Below are 19,079 nucleotides of genomic sequence, written 5' to 3' on the forward strand. Positions count from 1 at the left end.
TTTCATGTCATTAGCGCCTCTAGTAATATATTTACTGAGAAAAATGGTGACGTGTTCAATACTTATTTTACTCGCTGTATACACATACATGTGTGTGTATTGCCAATAACTACAATATTTGGAAGCAACTCTGTATGTCTGTTAACAAAATATCTCATCAACCATTGATGGGGTTTTAGTGAAACTTTCAGAAAGTAATCATTGGATGAAAACAGTAAATGTCTTCTTACTTATATCACATTTTTAAACCTCTCAAGGTTTGGCRAGGGCCTTTACAGAGTTTCTCATTCACCCATACACACACGTTTGGACAGACACACACATAGTGGACCTTTGTTGGTAAAACTCTTCTTCAAGCAGACTATATTTTAGTTGAAGTACCCTTTCATTAGGCAATTTTGTGTTATAATCCTACAATAACAAACCCCTCCCTTCTGGCAAAACATTCCATTAGAAGCTCTGTAGGTATTTACTCTCAGACAGATACAGAAGCATTAGAGAAGTCCAGTACGCATGCTGGGGTAATACGGATTCCACTTAGGAATATCCTGAAGGCATCAGATAGACTTAAAAATAGAACTCTGGAAAGAATATTGAAGACTAATTTTGTACACAGGAGCTATGAAACAAAACAAAAATGAACGTAGAATTCATCACTGAAGCTCCTTGTCCTCATTGTTTTTTAAGGATGCCAATGCTGAAGCACTGAACTTTCTTTATTAGTAATCACCTCTATTGTTCATACTGGTTAATTCACTATGCAAAGGTACTGCTTATAAGGCTGAGGTTTTGATAAAAGATGCAACTTTTTAACAAAGAACCCATCCAGAGGACCTGACTCAACCTTGTTAGGTCCCTATTGCTTTGTTTTGTTTCAACATTTTCAATTCACCTTTGGAAAAACTCATAACGYTAACATCAAAACATGTGTCTTATTTGGGATTAGTGTGTTATGTCTTTTAGTAACAGTGCATTGTTTGGTGTAGATGGAATTCAAAAAAAAAAAAAAAAAACACACATCTACGTACACAGTTGTCCTTTGTTAGGGTTCTCTCCCATCCTTTTTCACCAGCACAGCTGGGGCTTTGTTCTATCACCAGTTCTCTGTATTGTCCCCTGCTGTGATTTATGATGCAGCTTCAAAAATTACAGTTACTCTCATCACTTGGCCCTCTTTGCCACTAAGAGTATTTGTGTAGACATGAATAAAGCAAAGTAAAGTTTTGCCTCTTTAAATTGAAAGGACAGTAAATGTAATAGCACACTATGGCACACGAACACACACAGCGATGGTTAGAGGGACGAATGTCTTCAAACATCCATCATTAAAACTCGTAAGCACAGGGAGAGCAATAAAATAGGTCACTTTTGTGCAGCTATCCAGCCCGAGGCAGCTTTGTGTTCTACACCCTAGTTGTAGTTGAGTGAAGTCCACAAACACAATGACAGCAAAAGTTTAGATTTAAACACTTTTTAGTTGTGTTAATGCTGAATAAGCATTAACACTATTGTTTTCAACTTTATAGTTTCTTCTTTTTGGTTTTTGGACTAACTACTTCAGCATGTTTTCAGGTATTTTACCCATTCATGTATCAAAACCTTTGGCTCATATGTGACTTTTAGTTGATTTAACTTTTAGACCTAATGTTAAATATTTCACTTTATTTAAGTTGCTTCTTATTTAAATGGATGGATAAATATTTACGTTGTTTAAAAGCTTTCTGTGCTTTTAAATCTATTGTAGCATACTTTAGTTTTAGCTTTTAGCTATTGTTTTGCTAGTTTTAGTTCTTGTCAATTGTTCTAATAATTGTAGCTTTTATCAAGTGTTTTAATGATCTTAAGACGTAATTTTTGTCTTGCTTGTTTGACCATTTAGCTAATGTCCTGCTAATTTTAGCTTTAAGCTGCAATTTTGCTAATATTATCTTTAAGCCAGTCATTTGCTGGTTTTAGCTTTTAGCTACTGTTTGTCTGGCTCTTAGCTATAATTTTGCTCATTTTAGGTTTTAGCTACTGTTTTACTCATTATGACCTTTAGCTATTGTTTTGGTAAATAAGCTTTTGTTCTCTGTTTTGGTTGTTTTAGCTACTGTTTTGGTCAGTATGACCTTTAGGCCGTTCCCAATCAGTGGCTACACCCTCGCGCTTCTCACTGCTCACTCAGTTTGTGTGTGCCCGTGGAGGGTTGGCCATACTGAGTTCCATCCAAAACCAATTAGGTACGAGGGCGAGTGGCTTATTAAGCCCTCCACAGCGAGTCAGCATCCAATGCAGACTTGAGCAGCAGGTGCAGCACTAAATAATCGTCGGCATGGAGTACGGAACATATAAATATAAGTTCCACATATGTTTTGTACACATTTTTACTAAGTAAACACCTCACCAACAAATATAATTTCACAAAGACTATATAAATTATGTTCAATTCAAACTTTTTTTAAAGACACAGAACTCTGGTCCATATTTAAAAAAGAAGAAAGGAAAAAAAAGGTAAATAAATTATTTAAAAATGTTAAAAGTACAATTGTTTTGACAAGTTATGACACTGTTTGTTACTAATACAGTCATATATGAAAACTAAAATGTGGGCCTAATTAAATATTTTCTTTGGTCTATTAAAAAAAACGTTCGTTCTCCAGCATTCAGTCGCTGCCCGAGCTTGGAGAACCCATCTTAAAAGCAGAGGGTGTATAAGTAGACCTTACAGCGCCATCAAGGAGGCTCAGTTCATCTGTGAGGGTGCTTCATAGCGAGTGTAGTGTGTAGGGAGTAGGGCGAGGGTGTAGCCACTGATTGGGAAAGGCCCTTAGTTACAGTTTTGTAATTCAAGTCCTTACCTACTCTTTTGCTGGTTTTGGGTTTTAGTGACTGTTTTGCTCATTATGACCTTAAGTTACTTCTTTGCTTCATTTAGCTTTTCACTAAATTTTTGTAATCGTAGCTTTTAGCTGCTGCTCTGCTGATTTTGGCTTAGTCATTTCTTTTTTTTTTTTATCAATTCAGTCTTTTGGCACTTAGAATTTACAATATGTTTTTTAAAAAAATACTATATATATATATGTGTGTGTGTGTGTGTGTGTGTGTGTGTGTGTGTGTGTGTGTATATATATATATATATATATGTATATGTATATGTATATGTATATGATAATGTGAATTATCCTAACCTCTTTTGTCATTAAATTTGTGGAAATAGCCAACACTGATTAGACAATCTCTTTAAAATGTGTTTGCTAGTGGATACAGGGATAACATGTCATCTGTCCTACATTGTTCAGATGAGAAACATAGAGAAAATGGCTGAAATAAGAAAATGTTTATAACAGGAAGTCTTTACTGTACCAAATAAGACAGTGACTCAAACTTAGTGTCCAACTGTGACTCTGATGTCTTCACGATGCTCCTCTCCTAAATGTTTGACTTGTAGTACCCTTGGAAAAACCAGCAGGCAGACAGAGTTGTGGAATGCTTGGCATGCAAGATAAGACCTTTATCCTGACAGTCTCAAGCACCTCACCTTAAAGACATTACCACCAAAATAAACTGGAGATGTCTTACTGGAACTGCGCTGATTGTTACTCTGGTTAAAATAAGTCAGGTCGTTTATGCACTCACAAGACTGGTTTTATTCTCTTTGTCATCAGCTGCTGAAGGTAAAGGTGGCAATGTTTTTGCCTATGTGCATGAATCTGTTAGCAAAATATCTCATGAACCTTGATTTTAATGAAACGTGCAACAAGTAATTATTTGATTGCTATTATTTTTCAATAAACATTTCATTTAGGTTGAAAAAAATGATCCTAAAATTGCTATTTACTTTGGGGCTATCAGTCACTACTATTTGTGCATAGCAGCCAAAGGATCTTGTAAACATACACACATTATACCCTCATCTTGAACACCAGGATCACACAGTATGCCTTTAAGGGGAAATAAAAATCCTGAAATGAAGTATTTGAATTTGAGTAAACATAATGATCCTAAGATCTTCCAAAAATGCAGAATTGTAGACAGTGTGTGAGCGGAAGCGTGCAAGTCATTTCTGTACAGATCAATATTTGCAGAGGAATGAGCATCTGTACCGATGAGTCAAATCGATTTCTCTCTGCCATTTGGGACATGTTTGATGTCAACAACCACACCAGTCAACCTACAAACTGTCCTCTGGCCATCCCTTTTAACCATAAAATAATAATATAAAACCTCAGTGCAAAATTGTTTAGTCAAATATTTTTGTTTAAAATTTTAGATTACTAATCAAACGTTTATTTTTAAAGTGATGTTCTGTGATTCAGTTATCAAAAATTAGAACCTTATTTTCATTCAATAAAAATCTTATACTGAGTTTGCAGAAACAAGGATAAATTTGGATAAACTCTTATATAGGAGCCACTTTAGCATCTTGTCTGGCTTTATTCAGCCATATATAGCAGCTTAATTCGTTGCACTGGTTGAAACATTATATCAGCTGATATTAAATTTCTACACCAACAATTCTCAAAATCTGAACTTTTATCCGAATACGGACCGAACGACAAGTTAATCAGAACCCAGTCCAAGTTATTTGAAGCGTGAGTGCATGGGGCATGAAATGTGAACACTTGGAGGCTTTAGGCAAAATAATAAATAACAGGCAGGCCCACTGGAGGGCTTAGAAGGTACTCGACCTGCAGAATGAATCTTAAAGGGATCTTTGACTACTCACACGTTAGCCTTAATGTTATTTCACTGTTCTACTGAAAGTTGWTTTTGACATCTAATTACTTAAAGTCTCAATTTTTATTAAATTTTTCACTTTGGCAAGTCACCATTTTGTTACCAATGCAATGCGTTCTGGGGATGATGATGATAGGTTACAGTTGAGACGAAAACAGAGTCAAGGCTAAAAAGCTGTAATGTGTGACAATAAAGATTTATTAGTTTCTATGTTCTGCACAATATATGAGTTGAAACAATCAAACATGATGTTAAGTAAATTACCTCTAAATTATCATATATTAAATATATATTACTGGTAAATATGTGGTATAACCTCCCAAGCTAATATTATTAATTTGAAAGCTAACACCATATGTATATTACTAATATATGTGGGGTTAGCTTGCATGAAAGGAAAAAAGCTAAAGCATTCTGTTGGCTTTTTTTGATTTGTTGTTTGTGTACAGTGCCCTGAGACAACATTTGTTGTGATTTGGTGCTGTATGAATAAACTGAATTTAACTGAATTGAAAAAGCACGCAGTATTTTTAAAGTATTGTTTTTAACTACTATTTTGCACAATCTGACTTTTAGCTCCTGCTTTGATAATTTGAGCTTTTGAACTGTTCCACTCATTTTAGATTTAAGCTACAGTTTTGCTAGAATTAGCTTTTAGTCACTGTTTTGGTAGTTTGAGCTTTTAGCTACTGTTCCGCTAATTTTGGCTTTAAACTATAGTTTTGCTATTAATAGCTTTTAACCACTGTTTTCCTGGCTTTAGCTTTTAGGTAATGTTTCTTAGTTGAAGTAAAGTTTATAAAATAATGTTAGAACTAGTTGTTCTCCTTAAGAACTTGTTGGAGCTCAAAAATGAACTCAGCCTGTACAGAGCCCACTGGAAAATATGTGCCAAGAAAGGGAAAATACGTATGTGTGTTGGATGTTGATGAATGTGCAGCTGCTGAGAAAAATGCAGTTTGGGCTTGACAAATGGAATGTTTCTGAATTTTAGTTGAAAGTACACACACACACACACACACACACACACACACACACACACACACACACACACACACACACACCTCTTTTCCTACCCTGGAAGGCAGGATGAATACTGGCTGTTCTATGAGGATGTCCAGTCACGTATTGCTATTAGACATGTGACACAATTCAGCACACACACACACACTAATGAAAACGCAACCATTACGCTTGAATTCCCCATCTGTACACACACGCACACAGACAAACACACACGCACAGAGACACACATTAATGCCAGTCATTGCTGAATGCTCTCCAWGCAGTCACGTCTGATCCACTGTGTCTAACCTACTTTCAGAGGCTCAGGATGATTGAATGCTACAGTCAGAACTCACTATCAGAGCTGATTCAGCTTAATGTTTTTTTGTYTTTACACACAAACCACTTCACATCAAGACTGTTTTTTTATCCCACCAGCACATAAGTGTTAACACGTCCACTTTTCTAAAGGACAGGATGACCCACAGAGTGAGAGATACAAGGAGGAAACAGGACAGTTTAGGATTGTGTGTGTGAGCTGCATAAGTTCTTACTGATTGTGTTATTTCTCATACCAGATAGTTTCTGTTCATTCTAATTTATGTTTGGCAAGGTGTACCTGAATGAGCTACAAATTAAAAGGCAGCATTAACTGAAGACATTTATCTGACACGAATGATGGCGTTGTCACTCCTGAAGGATGTTCTTTCCATTGTTTTATTTTATATAAAAAATAAATGACATATTGTAGACACAGTTGACTTGGAACAACCATCATCGTTTACAACATTTCATGGCGATCCACCCTTTAGAAGATGTTTTATAGTTCTTTCCTTTGTTTCAGCTCATATGTTTTATGTTGGAGCCATTATTCATGCGAATCGGCTTTGCACCTCTTCAAGGTGTGAGCACTCTTTTTTAATTTATGCTAGTTAGCAGATTTATTTTGATGCATATGCTTTTTTAAAACAGCAAATTTCAATGATTCCAGAATTTGTTCCTCTGTTTGATCTAAAAAAAAGGTAATTGTGACCGACTATAGCAATTATGTTTCTTTATTTTTAATGTTTTCTAAAGCCAAGTGTTGTATACCTGCACATAGCTTTTCCACCTCTACAGATGCACATATCACCAGACATGGTGTGCAACACTGCCCTCCTCAGTCCACTGCTGGAACAGCCAGTGGACAACATCCTGCTGTTTCTCTTTGTCTGAGATGCTCCTGTTTGGTTTCACTCAAGAGCAATGAGAAAAGTTTACTTTGTAGGATAAGGTTTTATTCCTATTTAGTCAAGTAAAAATAAAACAACACAGTACTGCCATCCACTTGTTCAGTCTATGCTTACCAAATGTCATATTTCCTCCATGGAAACAGCTGTTGACAAGGCAGGCAGGAGTTAAGCCTGTGAAGAGGTGTGACAGCGAGTGTATTTTTAGCTCATAAGACAGGTAGCTGCAAACACTTTAAAGCATATCTGTGATGAGAGGAAACAAACACTGCCTTTCTTTATGTGAGCACCACTTGAACACCACTCGTTATGCATAAACAGTATTTACTGTAGCTTTATAAACTATATTATTATTTTGAACGATATTGTTTTACATTGCAGTTGGTGTATAAAATGCTTCCAGCTTATCAGATGTGATTGACTTCCTTTAGATTAATAAATGACTGTCGGAGCTCAAAACCTTCATATCTATTTTGCATACCCTTACATTTTTTGCAGTGGTTCTTGGTATTWTCTGTAGTACTGTGCTTTTATAAAGTGTTTATGATTGTAATGTTGGGTCAATGAAGCATCTTTATCATACATTCATTAACAGGATAGATGGATGGACTGGTGGTTGTATTGGATCTGATTGGTCCCAACTCTATTGATTTGATGCTTTTCTGAATAAATGTTGGTTCATATTGTGTGGTTCATACATGACAAGAAAACACTGACTTTGTCTTGTCTGTTTTTTCTTTACCTTTCTCCTGTTGTCTCAGCGGTGGTTGTTCCTGATGGGATATCAGAGAAGTCAGGGGTCTGTGATGATCTGGGCAGTGAAGAAGATTTTCTGTATGAAGATTTTCGTGGTTCTGGACATCGATTTGGACACCCAGGAGGAGGTGGAGGAGAACAGCTTGCTATCAATGAGGTACTCATAATTGTTTGAGTTTTTAAAGTTTGCATTTCATAATGTACTACAGGCCTATTCAACTACTGACCTGTGGACTAGATTTGACCTTTTTTTAAAAAAAAGTTTGTCCCCCACAAAGCTGCCAAAATTCCAGACTTATTTGTCAGGATTTGTCACTTGATCAGGATTGTCTAATGTTAAAAAAATCTACATATCTTGGCTACTCCTGTACCTATACCAGTTTTTTTGTGTTGTCTAATGTTGATGTCATCTTAATATGAATTGACTCGAAAAATTGAATGTAAATGTTAATCAAATGACTCCTGTGAATGAGTTTTTGTAGAATCCATCAAATGGTTCACAAGATATTCTGGTAATAAACAGGCTTGACTCCAACATTTTTGTTAGTTTTAACAAACTAACGTGGAGAAAAACCAACATTATTAATCTCAGGATGTGGTAGTGATGGCATAAAGCTCTTAGACTGTAGCATTTGTAGCATGGAACTCTCAGATTGTGGAAAGGATAATGTAGAGCTCTCAGAATGTGGTAGTGATAATGCAGAGCTCTCAGATTATGGTGGTGATAATGCAGAGCTCTCAGATTATGGTGGTGATAATGTAGMGTTCTCAGATTATGGTGGTGATAATGTAGAGTTCTCAGATTATGGTGGTGATAATGTAGAGTTCTCAGATTATGGTGGTGATAATGTAGAGTTCTCAGATTATGGTGGTGATAATGTAGAGTTCTCAGATTATGGTGGTGATAATGTAGAGTTCTCAGATTATGGTAGTGATAATGTAGAGTTCTCAGATTATGGTAGTGATAATGTAGAGTTCCTAGACTGTGGTGGTGATAAGGTAGAGCTCTCAGATTGTGGCTGTGATGATTTAGAGCTCTCAGATTGTGATAGTGATAATATAGAGCTCTCAGACTGTGGTAGTGACAATGTAGAGCTCAGCAATTGTGGTAATGATAATGTAGTTTTTAGACTGTGGTAGTGATGATATAGAGCCCTCAGATTGTGGTAGTGATATGTAGAGCTCTCAGATTGTAGCAGTGATGATTTAGAGCTCTCAGATAGTGATAGAGATAATGTAGAGCTCTCAGACTGTGGTAGTGATATGTAGAGCTCTCAGATAGTGATAGTGATATGTAGAGCTCTCAGTAGTGATACGTAGAGCTCTCAGATAGTGATATGTAGAGCTCTCAGTAGTGATATGAAAAGCTCTTAGATAGTGATAGTGATATGTAGAGCTCTCAGATTGTGATAGAGATAATGTAGAGCTCTCAAACTGTGGTAGTGATATGTAGAGCTCTCAGATTGTGATAGAGATATGTAGAGCTCTCAGTAGTGATATGTAGAGCTCTCAGATTGTGATAGAGATATGAAGAGCTCTCAGATAGTGATAGTGATATGTAGAGCTCTCAGTAGTGATATGTAGAGCTCTCAGTTTATGATAGTGATATGTAGAGCTCTCAGTAGTGATATGTAGAGCTCTCAGATTGTAGCAGTGATTGTGCTGAGCTCTCACTGTGTCTCTATCACCTGCCAAACTCCCTTCAATGGATGCATAGTTTTTTCTTCTTTCTGTAGATTATTTGGTGCTCGACAAACACCTTTGGGCCTCCGTCAGAAAGGGGGTGGTAGTATGATTGATAGTTCAGTGGGGGTGCTGGGATCCAACCGGGGGGCTATGTTGGTATTTTCTTTACTGTTGCTTCCAGCTCAAACATGCTTGATACATGACGGATCATTTTCAGAAAAAAATATGTGGCGTGAGTTATTTATTATGACTCTGGTTTTACTTGGCCTATACACAATTTAAAAACTGGCGTATACTGTAAATTTTTTTATTTGACACTAATTAAGAGGCAGTCTCAGAGAGGCTGTCGTTTTTCTTAMAGCAACTGAAATTGGTCATGTGATTTGAATGATTTGGTGCATCCATGATCTGCAAAATCATCAGCAAATAGTCCTTATAATCAAATTATTTTGAATATAATGTTAATTCTGTTCACTTCAAATTCCTCCACTGATATGATCCTCACAAGCATACACCTCTAACTAGAGAACTCTCTCCTGTCTGTGCTCCATTCCAAGCATGGCGTCATCAGTCTTCTGTAATCATCAGCAGTGTGCTTGGGTGTTTCCATGACTGGTTTTGTATTTAAAATTATTTTTTGACACTTTCGTTGCCCATATGCAAAACAAACGTACAACCATCGTAGKGCTGGGCGGTATGACCTCAAATTCATATCACGGTATAAATTGAATCCCTTCATGGTAAYGTATATATYGTGGTAGAAAATTGTCATAAAAAGCAAAGATAATGTAATTTTTATAGCAGTTATTTTGCAGAAAACTGTAACCATAATCAAACCTAGTATTTTTGCTGTAGTGCAAATGAACATAACATAAGTACAAAAGAATGTTTTATATATATTGCAAAACGGTTTCAACAACGAACAAAAACATTTCTCAAATTTTCAACAATATCAAAATAAAGTGGATGTTATAACCAGAACTTCAAGTAAAATTAATTTAGACATAAAAAATTCAATTTTGCCTAAAATTTTATAGTCTGACAGGACCTTAAGGGGCTTAAGCTGCACATAGTCCTGYCATAAAACAATTTCAGATAACTAGAATATGTGTGGTGAAGCCAAATAAATGTAACACCTGCCTGCCATACAATGAGCTTCTGCCTGCTGAACTGACCCACTGCTGCTCTGCTGTGCTCTCATCTTCATCATCTTCTTCATCAGAGCAGAAGCCGAATTTACAAGTTTACGAGTTAGCGAGATGGATTTATGACTGAACAAACGTCCACATTTTTTTATCATCTCTGTGAGTAACAATACATAAAAACAAGTTTTTTCTCCGACAACTTGGGTGTGAAAAAAATACAGTTGTTAAAGCTTCGCTCTGTGCGATGTGCAGCGGGAGGGAGAAATTTTGAGGATTTATTCTCTCTATACGTGTTTTAAAACGCTATATGTCTTCATTATGTTTCAAACTCCTCCTGCTCAGTTGTCTCTGCACTCACAGCCCTGTTGACACAGGTGTGATGACATAACTGACAACAGGAYGGTAGAGGGTAAATTTCTACCGTAGGCCAACTTTATATCGTTTATACCGTCTACTGCACATACCGCACAGCCCTAAACCATCATATTCTACTAAAGTAGTACTTGGGACTATTATGGTGGATGTTGGATTTTAATAATTGCAGATGAATTTAGTGAGTGTTCGTCTTTAAAATGCACATCCCTACTTTGCACATTTGGGTTGCATTTGTAACTAATTGAACATGATTACTGAAATAGTTCCAATTGATTTAGCATGTAATGTATATATTAGGATTTCTTTCTTTTTTTAATTGAAACTTGATAGTTGTTCATCAAAACCCCGAAAAGGAATCATGCTCCAGTGCTGCCTAACGAATTATACAAAAGTTTTTGGGATTAGTTTTTTTCCTAAGACTTAAAACATAAACATAAATGTCATTCGACTGCAAATTTTCTTTTAAAAAGTGAAAATATTACATTTACCGTTGTCATTACTATGACAACATTCAATATTAGATCCAGCCACATGTGCTCTTCACCGTGAGATCTATTTTCCAGCCTGCATCCCTCCTCTGCAGCTTTATTTCTATCATCCTGATACCCCACCCCCCACTCGAGTTGCTCCTGTCCCAGGGGTTGCTATGGCCTTGCATCAACTACGCTGGTATCCAGGATATGATGACACACTGTGCATTCTGATTGGCTGCCAGCAATGGTAAAGGGTGGGCCCACAAAAATAAAAAATGAAAAAGAAGGAAAGGAAGGGAGGAAAAAAAAAAGAAAGGCTGTTATTCTGGTAGTTAGATGGATGGCTGAGGTAGCACAGATCCAGGCAGCGCTGAGCTCCATTTTAGAACGAGATAAGTGCTGAGAGAGAAAAAAGCCAGACGGAGAACAAATGGCCGCTTGGTTTGGAGCGTGAGCAGGAGAAAGTGAAAGAAGAACGTACTGGAACACCGTCGGACAGACAGATAAAAACGAGGAGCAGAGAAACGAGGGGGAGGCGTGATCATGTACCGAAGAGATGCACAATCCCATCCCCCAGCTTCCATCCTGAGATCCTGACCAAGACGGAGTGTGAAAAGAGGAACCAAAGGCAAACTATATATATATTAACTGACTGCAGACAGAAAGAAGAGAGCCAGAAGAGGTGCCTTTACCACAAAGACCAGCAGCGTAAATAGAAATGATCGGGGGTGCTGAGCACGCACGGATTCATACCCACTGACACGGTTCGGCACCGAGCCTCCACCGGCAGGCCGGGGCACCGCTGGGCATCGGCAAAGTGGCAGGAGAARCAGGGGAGGTGACTGTCGAAGCCAAGCCGAGGTGGAGAGCAGCACTAGAGGACAACAGCGGAGGGAGTCGAGCGGTGGGACGAGGGGACACGGTGTGGTGTGGAGGCTTGGCGCTGAGGGACAGGCGACAGGGGAGGGGCGGCAGAGCCGAGGAGGAGGAAGAGGAGGAGACCAGGGGACTGATGGCTCGTGGCAGCGGCTCTGGGAGGTGGAGCAGGCAGAAGATGGGGTTCTTTAACACCCTGCTGCGCTGTAACCTGCCCCCGGATACACAGAAGGTGGTCGTGTTCCTCATCATGATGCTGCTTATCATCATCAACGTGGTGCTCATGTTCCTGCTGGCCTTCCAGTAGAGTGCACATACACATCTGTATTTTTCTCTTTCCCTCTCTCTCACACACACACACACACACACACACACACCTGAGCTGACACATGCACGCGCTGGATAGAAGAGAAAACCAGATAATCTGAGACGCAAGAGGAGCCTCCTGACAGGCTGCTCAGTCTGATGGGTGTTCAGCCTGCCAGCAGCAGATCACAGGTACAACCAGATGAAAAGGAGCATGATTTCATAAGAAAAGGCCTGATGTGTTTTCATTTGGGTCAGCAGAAACACCTCTGCTTTTAATCCATCAACAAGAACACAAKGATTTTTTTTGTTGTTGTCACTCATTTGTTCAGCTAATCTTGGCTTTAGTTATCAAAGTTTCACTAATTTTGTTGTTTGTACGGAAAAAGAGTTGGGCATCTGATCGTGCTTCATGCAGGATWAAAACATAATTATATTTCGTCTCTAAAATCCAAGAGAATCTAGAGAAAACATGAGCCTAAAATGTCTCATCATGCATGCTATCAACAGTTGTAATTTAAAGATTTTAGTATTTTTTTACAACAATACAGATGTTTCACAGAGTAAACATGAATATATAGAGAGCATTTGGTGTTGATAAGATTGTTTTTTTAACAAGTGAGTGTTAAAACAAAGCATCTCTTTTATTTACAGAAGATAGTTGGAGTAAATATGTTTCTTTCTGGTCKATGTGTTAAAACAGCTGATGTAACACACTCTGTGGTGACCCTGTTACAGCTTTTAGATTAGCATGACTGAATGTGCTGTAAACATACAGCTCTTAGATTTTCTTTCTTTTTTTCTTTTGCTGTTTCTTCACCATTAGAAGTGGTTCAGTTTCCCTACATTTTCAGTCTCTGCCTTGTATCTGAGTGCTGCTCAAAGGAGAAGCTTTTTCTTTCTCTCTATACAGATGTTTTGAAACGTCCAACATGATGAGGTGTGAGATTTAAACAAAATTAAAAAAGTTTAACCAGGCTAAACTGTATATTTTAATTTCTAAAAAATGTTTTGAATTTGATGGCAGCATTATATCTTACAAAAGACAGAGCAAATCCATCCACAAAAGAAGGTTAAAGCTCTATCATGCAAAGAAAATTCCATGTGTGTCCGCCATCCAGAAATATTGTTGTCTTCTCTGAACCAAAGCTCAATTATAATGGACTGAGGCAAAGAAGGAAAACTGTTCAGATTTAAAATTCATTTTTGGATGCTACCGGTGCGGAAAAGGAGAGCAAACATTGTTAKCAGTGCACAGTTCAAAAGCCTGCCTCTCTGAYTACTTGTGGGTTCATTAGTGCCTCTGTTATACSTAGCTTATGCTCCTGGAAAGGCTTCACCAATGCATAAATGTATATACAGGTTTTGTAACAACATAAGCTCCCATCCAGATTACGTCCTTTTCAGGGAGGACTTTGCATAATTCAGCAAAACAATGCTGAACAGCATACTGCATCCATTACAACAGTATGGCTTAGTAGAAGAGTCCGGGTGCTGAACTTGGTTAACTGCAGTCCAGACTTAAAACAGACTGAAAATATTTGGGCATCATGAAACAAAAAATCTGGCAGAGAAGSACWAGAACTATTGAGCAAYTSAAATCCTACATCAGACAAGAATGGGACAACTTTCCTTTCCAAAAACTCTAGCAGCTGGTCTCRGTTTYTAAATGTTTAMAGACTGTTGTTAWAAAAGAGGAGCTGCTTCACCTGGAATATTTTAGAAATGTGTTGCTGTCTTCAAAATCAAAATGACCCTTTTATTCCTAAAAAAACGGATTATAAATGATTTTAAGAGCAGAATAGTTTGACTGGTAACCAGTGAAGCTTGTACAGAATAGGTTTAACATGCCTTGAGGAGGAGTACCGTGATGATACGAGCTTAGGAATTCTGAATCAGTTGAAGTTTCTGAAGGAGAAGACCAAAAAKAATATAATTATAATAATTAATACAGGAGATAAGACAATAGACAGGCATATGAGTGATATAAGATGTAGGGAGGGGAAACAAGGAATTTGTCTAATAGATTGGGAAAACTGTCAGCTTTGGATGACATTAATTTTGTTCCGATGAGTAGGAATTCAGTTTTATCACTATTAAATTTAAGGAAGTTTGAAGAGAACCAGGATTTGAGTTCATTAAGGCAGTTGGTATGGGAGGATTAAATCAGGTTTGCTGAAAAGATGGAGCAGGGGGGTGTTATCTGCATAACAGTAGAAATGAAGGTAAGATTAACAGAAAATACTAACATAGAAGTCAGAAAGATGTGATTTAAACCCGTCAAGGGGGTTAGTGGTGCCAAAGGGGATTAGTCTGTAGGCTATAAATGTTATCTTGTTGCGTTAAACCAGTAAAACCAAGCTTTGACTCAAAGTTTTGACAACTAGACACTGCTCTTTAYATTCATTTTATGGCACAAACTGTTTCAAATCCATTTACCAGACCCCTATAACTCTTCTTTGGTGCTTCCTTTTCAGCTGATCAGTGATGGCAGTGTGGTGTACGCTGAAGCCCTCTGGGACCATGTTACCATGGATGTGCAAGAGCTTGGCTTCAAAGTTGGTGATGTCATCGAAGTGGTAGATGCCACTAACAAGGAGTGGTGGTGGGGCCGCATTATGGACAGTGAGGGCTGGTTTCCTGCCAGCTTTGTACGGGTGAGTTAAACTCTGTCCTAGCTGCTGGCACATACCAGCTATGTGGGCTTTACCACAGTGTTAGAATAATGATTCAGGCTGGAAGTTATGTGAGGCCTCAGCCTTTTATCAAWAGTCTCTTTCACACAAAATATTTCAAACCAGGCCTGAGATGCTTTCATCCTACAATGGTATTACATGTGAGACTGAGGTGGGTTAGGAAATAGAAGATCATCCACAGCTCCAATTGGGGGGGTGGGGTGGGGGGTACGCAGGGGAGTGGGACACATACAGAATAATGCTAGTTTGACACAAAACCAGCTTAAAGGTTAAAGATCCGATAAGTATAAACTTGTATGTGTCCCTGTGTCCAAAGCTAACTATAAAAACTGTTTTAAGTAAAAGGGCATATGCTTTAATGCATACTTATTACTTGCTTTAACTGTTTTGTAGATAAAGTAGATAGACCTTTATTGTCATCGTACAGAGCACAATGAAATTACAGTTCAGAACACCCATTCACAAGAAGACAGAACATAACAAACATAGGAGAACAGGTGCCCTGGTTCATGCAGCCACAGACCCTGCACAGAGCAAGGATCATCTTCATGAAGACATCATGAGGAGGTGCAACCGTTAACAGAAAAACTAAAAACTACACAAGGGAAGATGAGGGGGAAAAAACATCATATTATATCAACACTGTGACACACTATGGCGTTTATATAAAAAAAAAAAACTCTGCATAGAGCACATTTATTAGCCAGAGGAGTGTGAGTTTAGGGGGGCGTGTATCTGAAGCCATGAATGTTGTATGCACTTGTGTGAATATCTGAAGAATAAGCCTGAAGAATCCTGTCCCCAAAAACCTGCGCAGCCATAGTTTAGTAAATAGATGGTAACTGTTCATTCTATGCGGCCCTCAGCTTGCTCCAGGAACCAGATCGCAGACGGGGGTGAGAGAGTAGAGTATGTTGTAGTGCTTTATGTAAAACATGTGCATTGTACATCATAACATATGGTTTCATCTGGAACAATGGGCTTGATTCTTCATTGTGTTATGTTGCACGATGTAGACCAGGGGTGTCAAACATATTTTCACTGAGGGCTGCAAGAGTGTTATGGTGACCCTCAAAGGGCCAGTTGTAATTAACTTTAACGTTTCATATTTAGCTTCAACTAAACACAAAACTTCACCTTCCTCRTCTCGTTTATATGGCTGAGCACTGCTAACAAATACCAACTGAGCTCTACGTGGTATTTCCTGCTCAGAAACTGCATTTTAACACAATTTAAAGTTTATGGTTGATATAAAAACTATTTTCATATTAAGTTAAACAAATTTCATATTAAGTAAAAAAWATAAAATAAAAAAATCGTGTTGGACGGAAGTCACCCATACACAGAGGTAAAAARCGCACCCCGAAATYCCGGATTGWCGACCATTATATTATGTAGATTTCAATGCTGAAAAATGAACCCTCAGGGTCTCTGCAGCTCACGTTTAAAAAAAAATGTACGCTCTAAATTTTTAGTCTTTACACAACAACTGTTTAGGCTTAACTTGGCAGTCAGGGAGTGAGAAACTGGTGTGTGGTTACCATGGTGACCTTAGTGAATCACTGGTAGTAAATATTTGAACTTTTGATGAGGCTTTAATATAAAAACCCATCTCAAAAATTTATTATTCTTCTACAGAAAACATAAATTCCACTACACACAGAATACTTTACTCTCATGGAATCACTTGCAAAACTGTAAACAAATAGTTTTTATAGTAGGAAAATCTGATTTCTCACTGAGGTTTTAACTCTGTGTGTTCTTCAGTTGCGTGTGAATCAGGATGAACCTGTGGAGGAATATCTGGCCAGTCTGGAGGGGGCCCAAGCTGGAGATGAAGAACGAMCAAGTCTGGGATTAATTTTAGGACCTGGTTTACCCTGCAAAGAACAGATGAGAGCCAACGTCATCAATGAGATCATGAGCACMGAGCGAGATTACATCAAACACCTGAAAGACATTTGTGAGGTCTGATTTGAAGACTTTCTTTTGCTTTTTGGCCATAATTAGTCCAACTAAACATAACTCTTAACCATTAAACATATTTTCCCATTGCCTGCCATCCTCTGTTTCCTGTTTGTCAGTAAACTAACATAAATATGAACTATAGATGTTTTCCCCCAGTTTTTTTCTTTTTTTTTTTTTTTAGAAAATTCAAAAAGCAAACTATGTTTTGTTTTGTTCAGGGTTACATCAAACAGTGCCGTAAGAGGACAGACATGTTCACTGAGGAGCATGTCCGTACAATCTTTGGCAACATTGAAGAAATCTACCGATTCCAGAGGAAGTTTTTGAAAGGCCTGGAGAAAAAGTTCAACAAGGAGCAGCCACATCTCAGCGAGATCGGCTGTTGTTTCCTGGATCACGTGAGTTTGTTTAATCCAAGTGAACAGAAGCAGCTTTAGTCTACTGACTGACAGTTTATTTTTTTACCACGCTGTCGCGGATTTTGATTAATTGACAAAATAGAGTAGCAATATAATAAAGAACCTGGTATGTACCGTGTACTTACCTTGTACTTACTAGGTACCTGGTATGTACTTGGTATGTACCACCTAYGTAGAGGGTATTTACCTGGTGCATATGGGGTACATCTTAGATATGCAATAGGTACATAACTAGTAAGTAATGGGTACATAATATTTACTGTATTTACATATTGGTACTTAACTGGTACATACTTGGTATGTACTTGTTTATACGTAMTATGTATAGTGTATTTATGTATTCAAAATACACTTAGGAGTACATGCCTTATKTATGTTTCTTTAAAGGGGTGTTTTTTGTTTGTTTGTTTTACCTGCTCCATTTTACAAAAAAGAAGAAAAAGATGTTTAAAAATGTAAATTATTCATTGCATTAGTTGAGATATGATCTTTCTGACCCACGTTAGTCACCCTTGTCTCACTTCAAATCACTCTCCTGTTGTCCTCCACGTGCAGCAAACAGATTTCCAGATCTACTCAGAATACTGYAACAACCACCCCAACGCCTGCATCCAGATCTCCAAGCTGATGAAGGTCAACAAGTATGTGTTCTTTTTTGAGGCCTGTCGTCTGCTTCAGAAGATGATTGACATCTCATTGGACGGCTTCCTGCTCACTCCAGTTCAGAAGATCTGCAAGTATCCATTACAACTGGCTGAGCTCCTCAAATACACCAACCCTCAGCACAGGTGACTGCAAATTTGAGTTCCTGAAAAACTAAAAACAGACTATTTGAATTGATTTACTTAGCATTTTAAGTTCTGGTAAGTAGTTTTATTTTAAATTGTATTTTTGTTTTTCCCAGATTTGCTGTCTTATAAAACTTGTTAATACTGTGGCTGCCCACTTTGTACCCCCCCAACAACAAGCTAATTAGTTCTGATTTTCTTTATGTATTTGCAGAAATWGTATTTTTTGAAGTGTGATGTGTTTTTTTTTGTCACATTACCAAATGTTTTGCATCAAGATTTTTATGTTTCAGCTAAGCAGCAGAAGAGACTAGAAGGAAAAACAAAGGTCACAAGCAGATTGGTTTTATGTTTTAGTATTTGTCTACAGTTTCCCCGACTGCCATTTGGGGAGGGAGTCCTGAAGAAGTACGGGGCGCCGGGTGCAGTCCTGGGCTGTGGGTGGGCTCGGGGCTTGGACGGTTGCCGGGGGCGGGGCTGGCTCTCCATCCTCCCTGGTGCTGCTTGGTCTCCTGAGGTGTGGCTCTTGGTTCCTGTGGGTGGCCCTCTGGCCGGGGTGGCTGCCGGGTTCCGGGGTGTGGATGGCTGGGGAGGGTGTGTGTGTGTGTGTGTGTGTGTGTGTGTGTGTGTGTGTGTGT

At 38.2% G+C, this 19,079-nt stretch overlaps 1 protein-coding gene across 2 annotated transcripts in view; it reads left to right on the forward strand.

The window, feature by feature from the left end:
* The window catches only part of LOC106535722 (Rho guanine nucleotide exchange factor (GEF) 4), a 29,043-nt gene that overhangs the window by 2,374 nt on the left and 7,590 nt on the right, over positions 1-19,079 (forward strand). The window contains exons 2-6 of one of the 2 annotated variants that reach the window (XM_014032791.1): positions 7,715-7,866; positions 15,048-15,227; positions 17,034-17,234; positions 17,453-17,632; positions 18,209-18,441. In XM_014032791.1, coding sequence (XP_013888245.1) covers positions 7,715-7,866; positions 15,048-15,227; positions 17,034-17,234; positions 17,453-17,632; positions 18,209-18,441 — 946 coding nt within the window. Of the gene's footprint in view, positions 1-7,714; positions 7,867-12,626; positions 12,763-15,047; positions 15,228-17,033; positions 17,235-17,452; positions 17,633-18,208; positions 18,442-19,079 lie in introns of those variants that run through there. The other variant, XM_014032792.1, reaches the window with a different exon arrangement.

The sequence above is a fragment of the Austrofundulus limnaeus genome, unplaced genomic scaffold (genome assembly GCF_001266775.1).
Source record: "Austrofundulus limnaeus strain Quisiro unplaced genomic scaffold, Austrofundulus_limnaeus-1.0 Scaffold1542, whole genome shotgun sequence".
In the NCBI taxonomy this organism is placed as follows: Eukaryota; Metazoa; Chordata; class Actinopteri; order Cyprinodontiformes; family Rivulidae; genus Austrofundulus; species Austrofundulus limnaeus.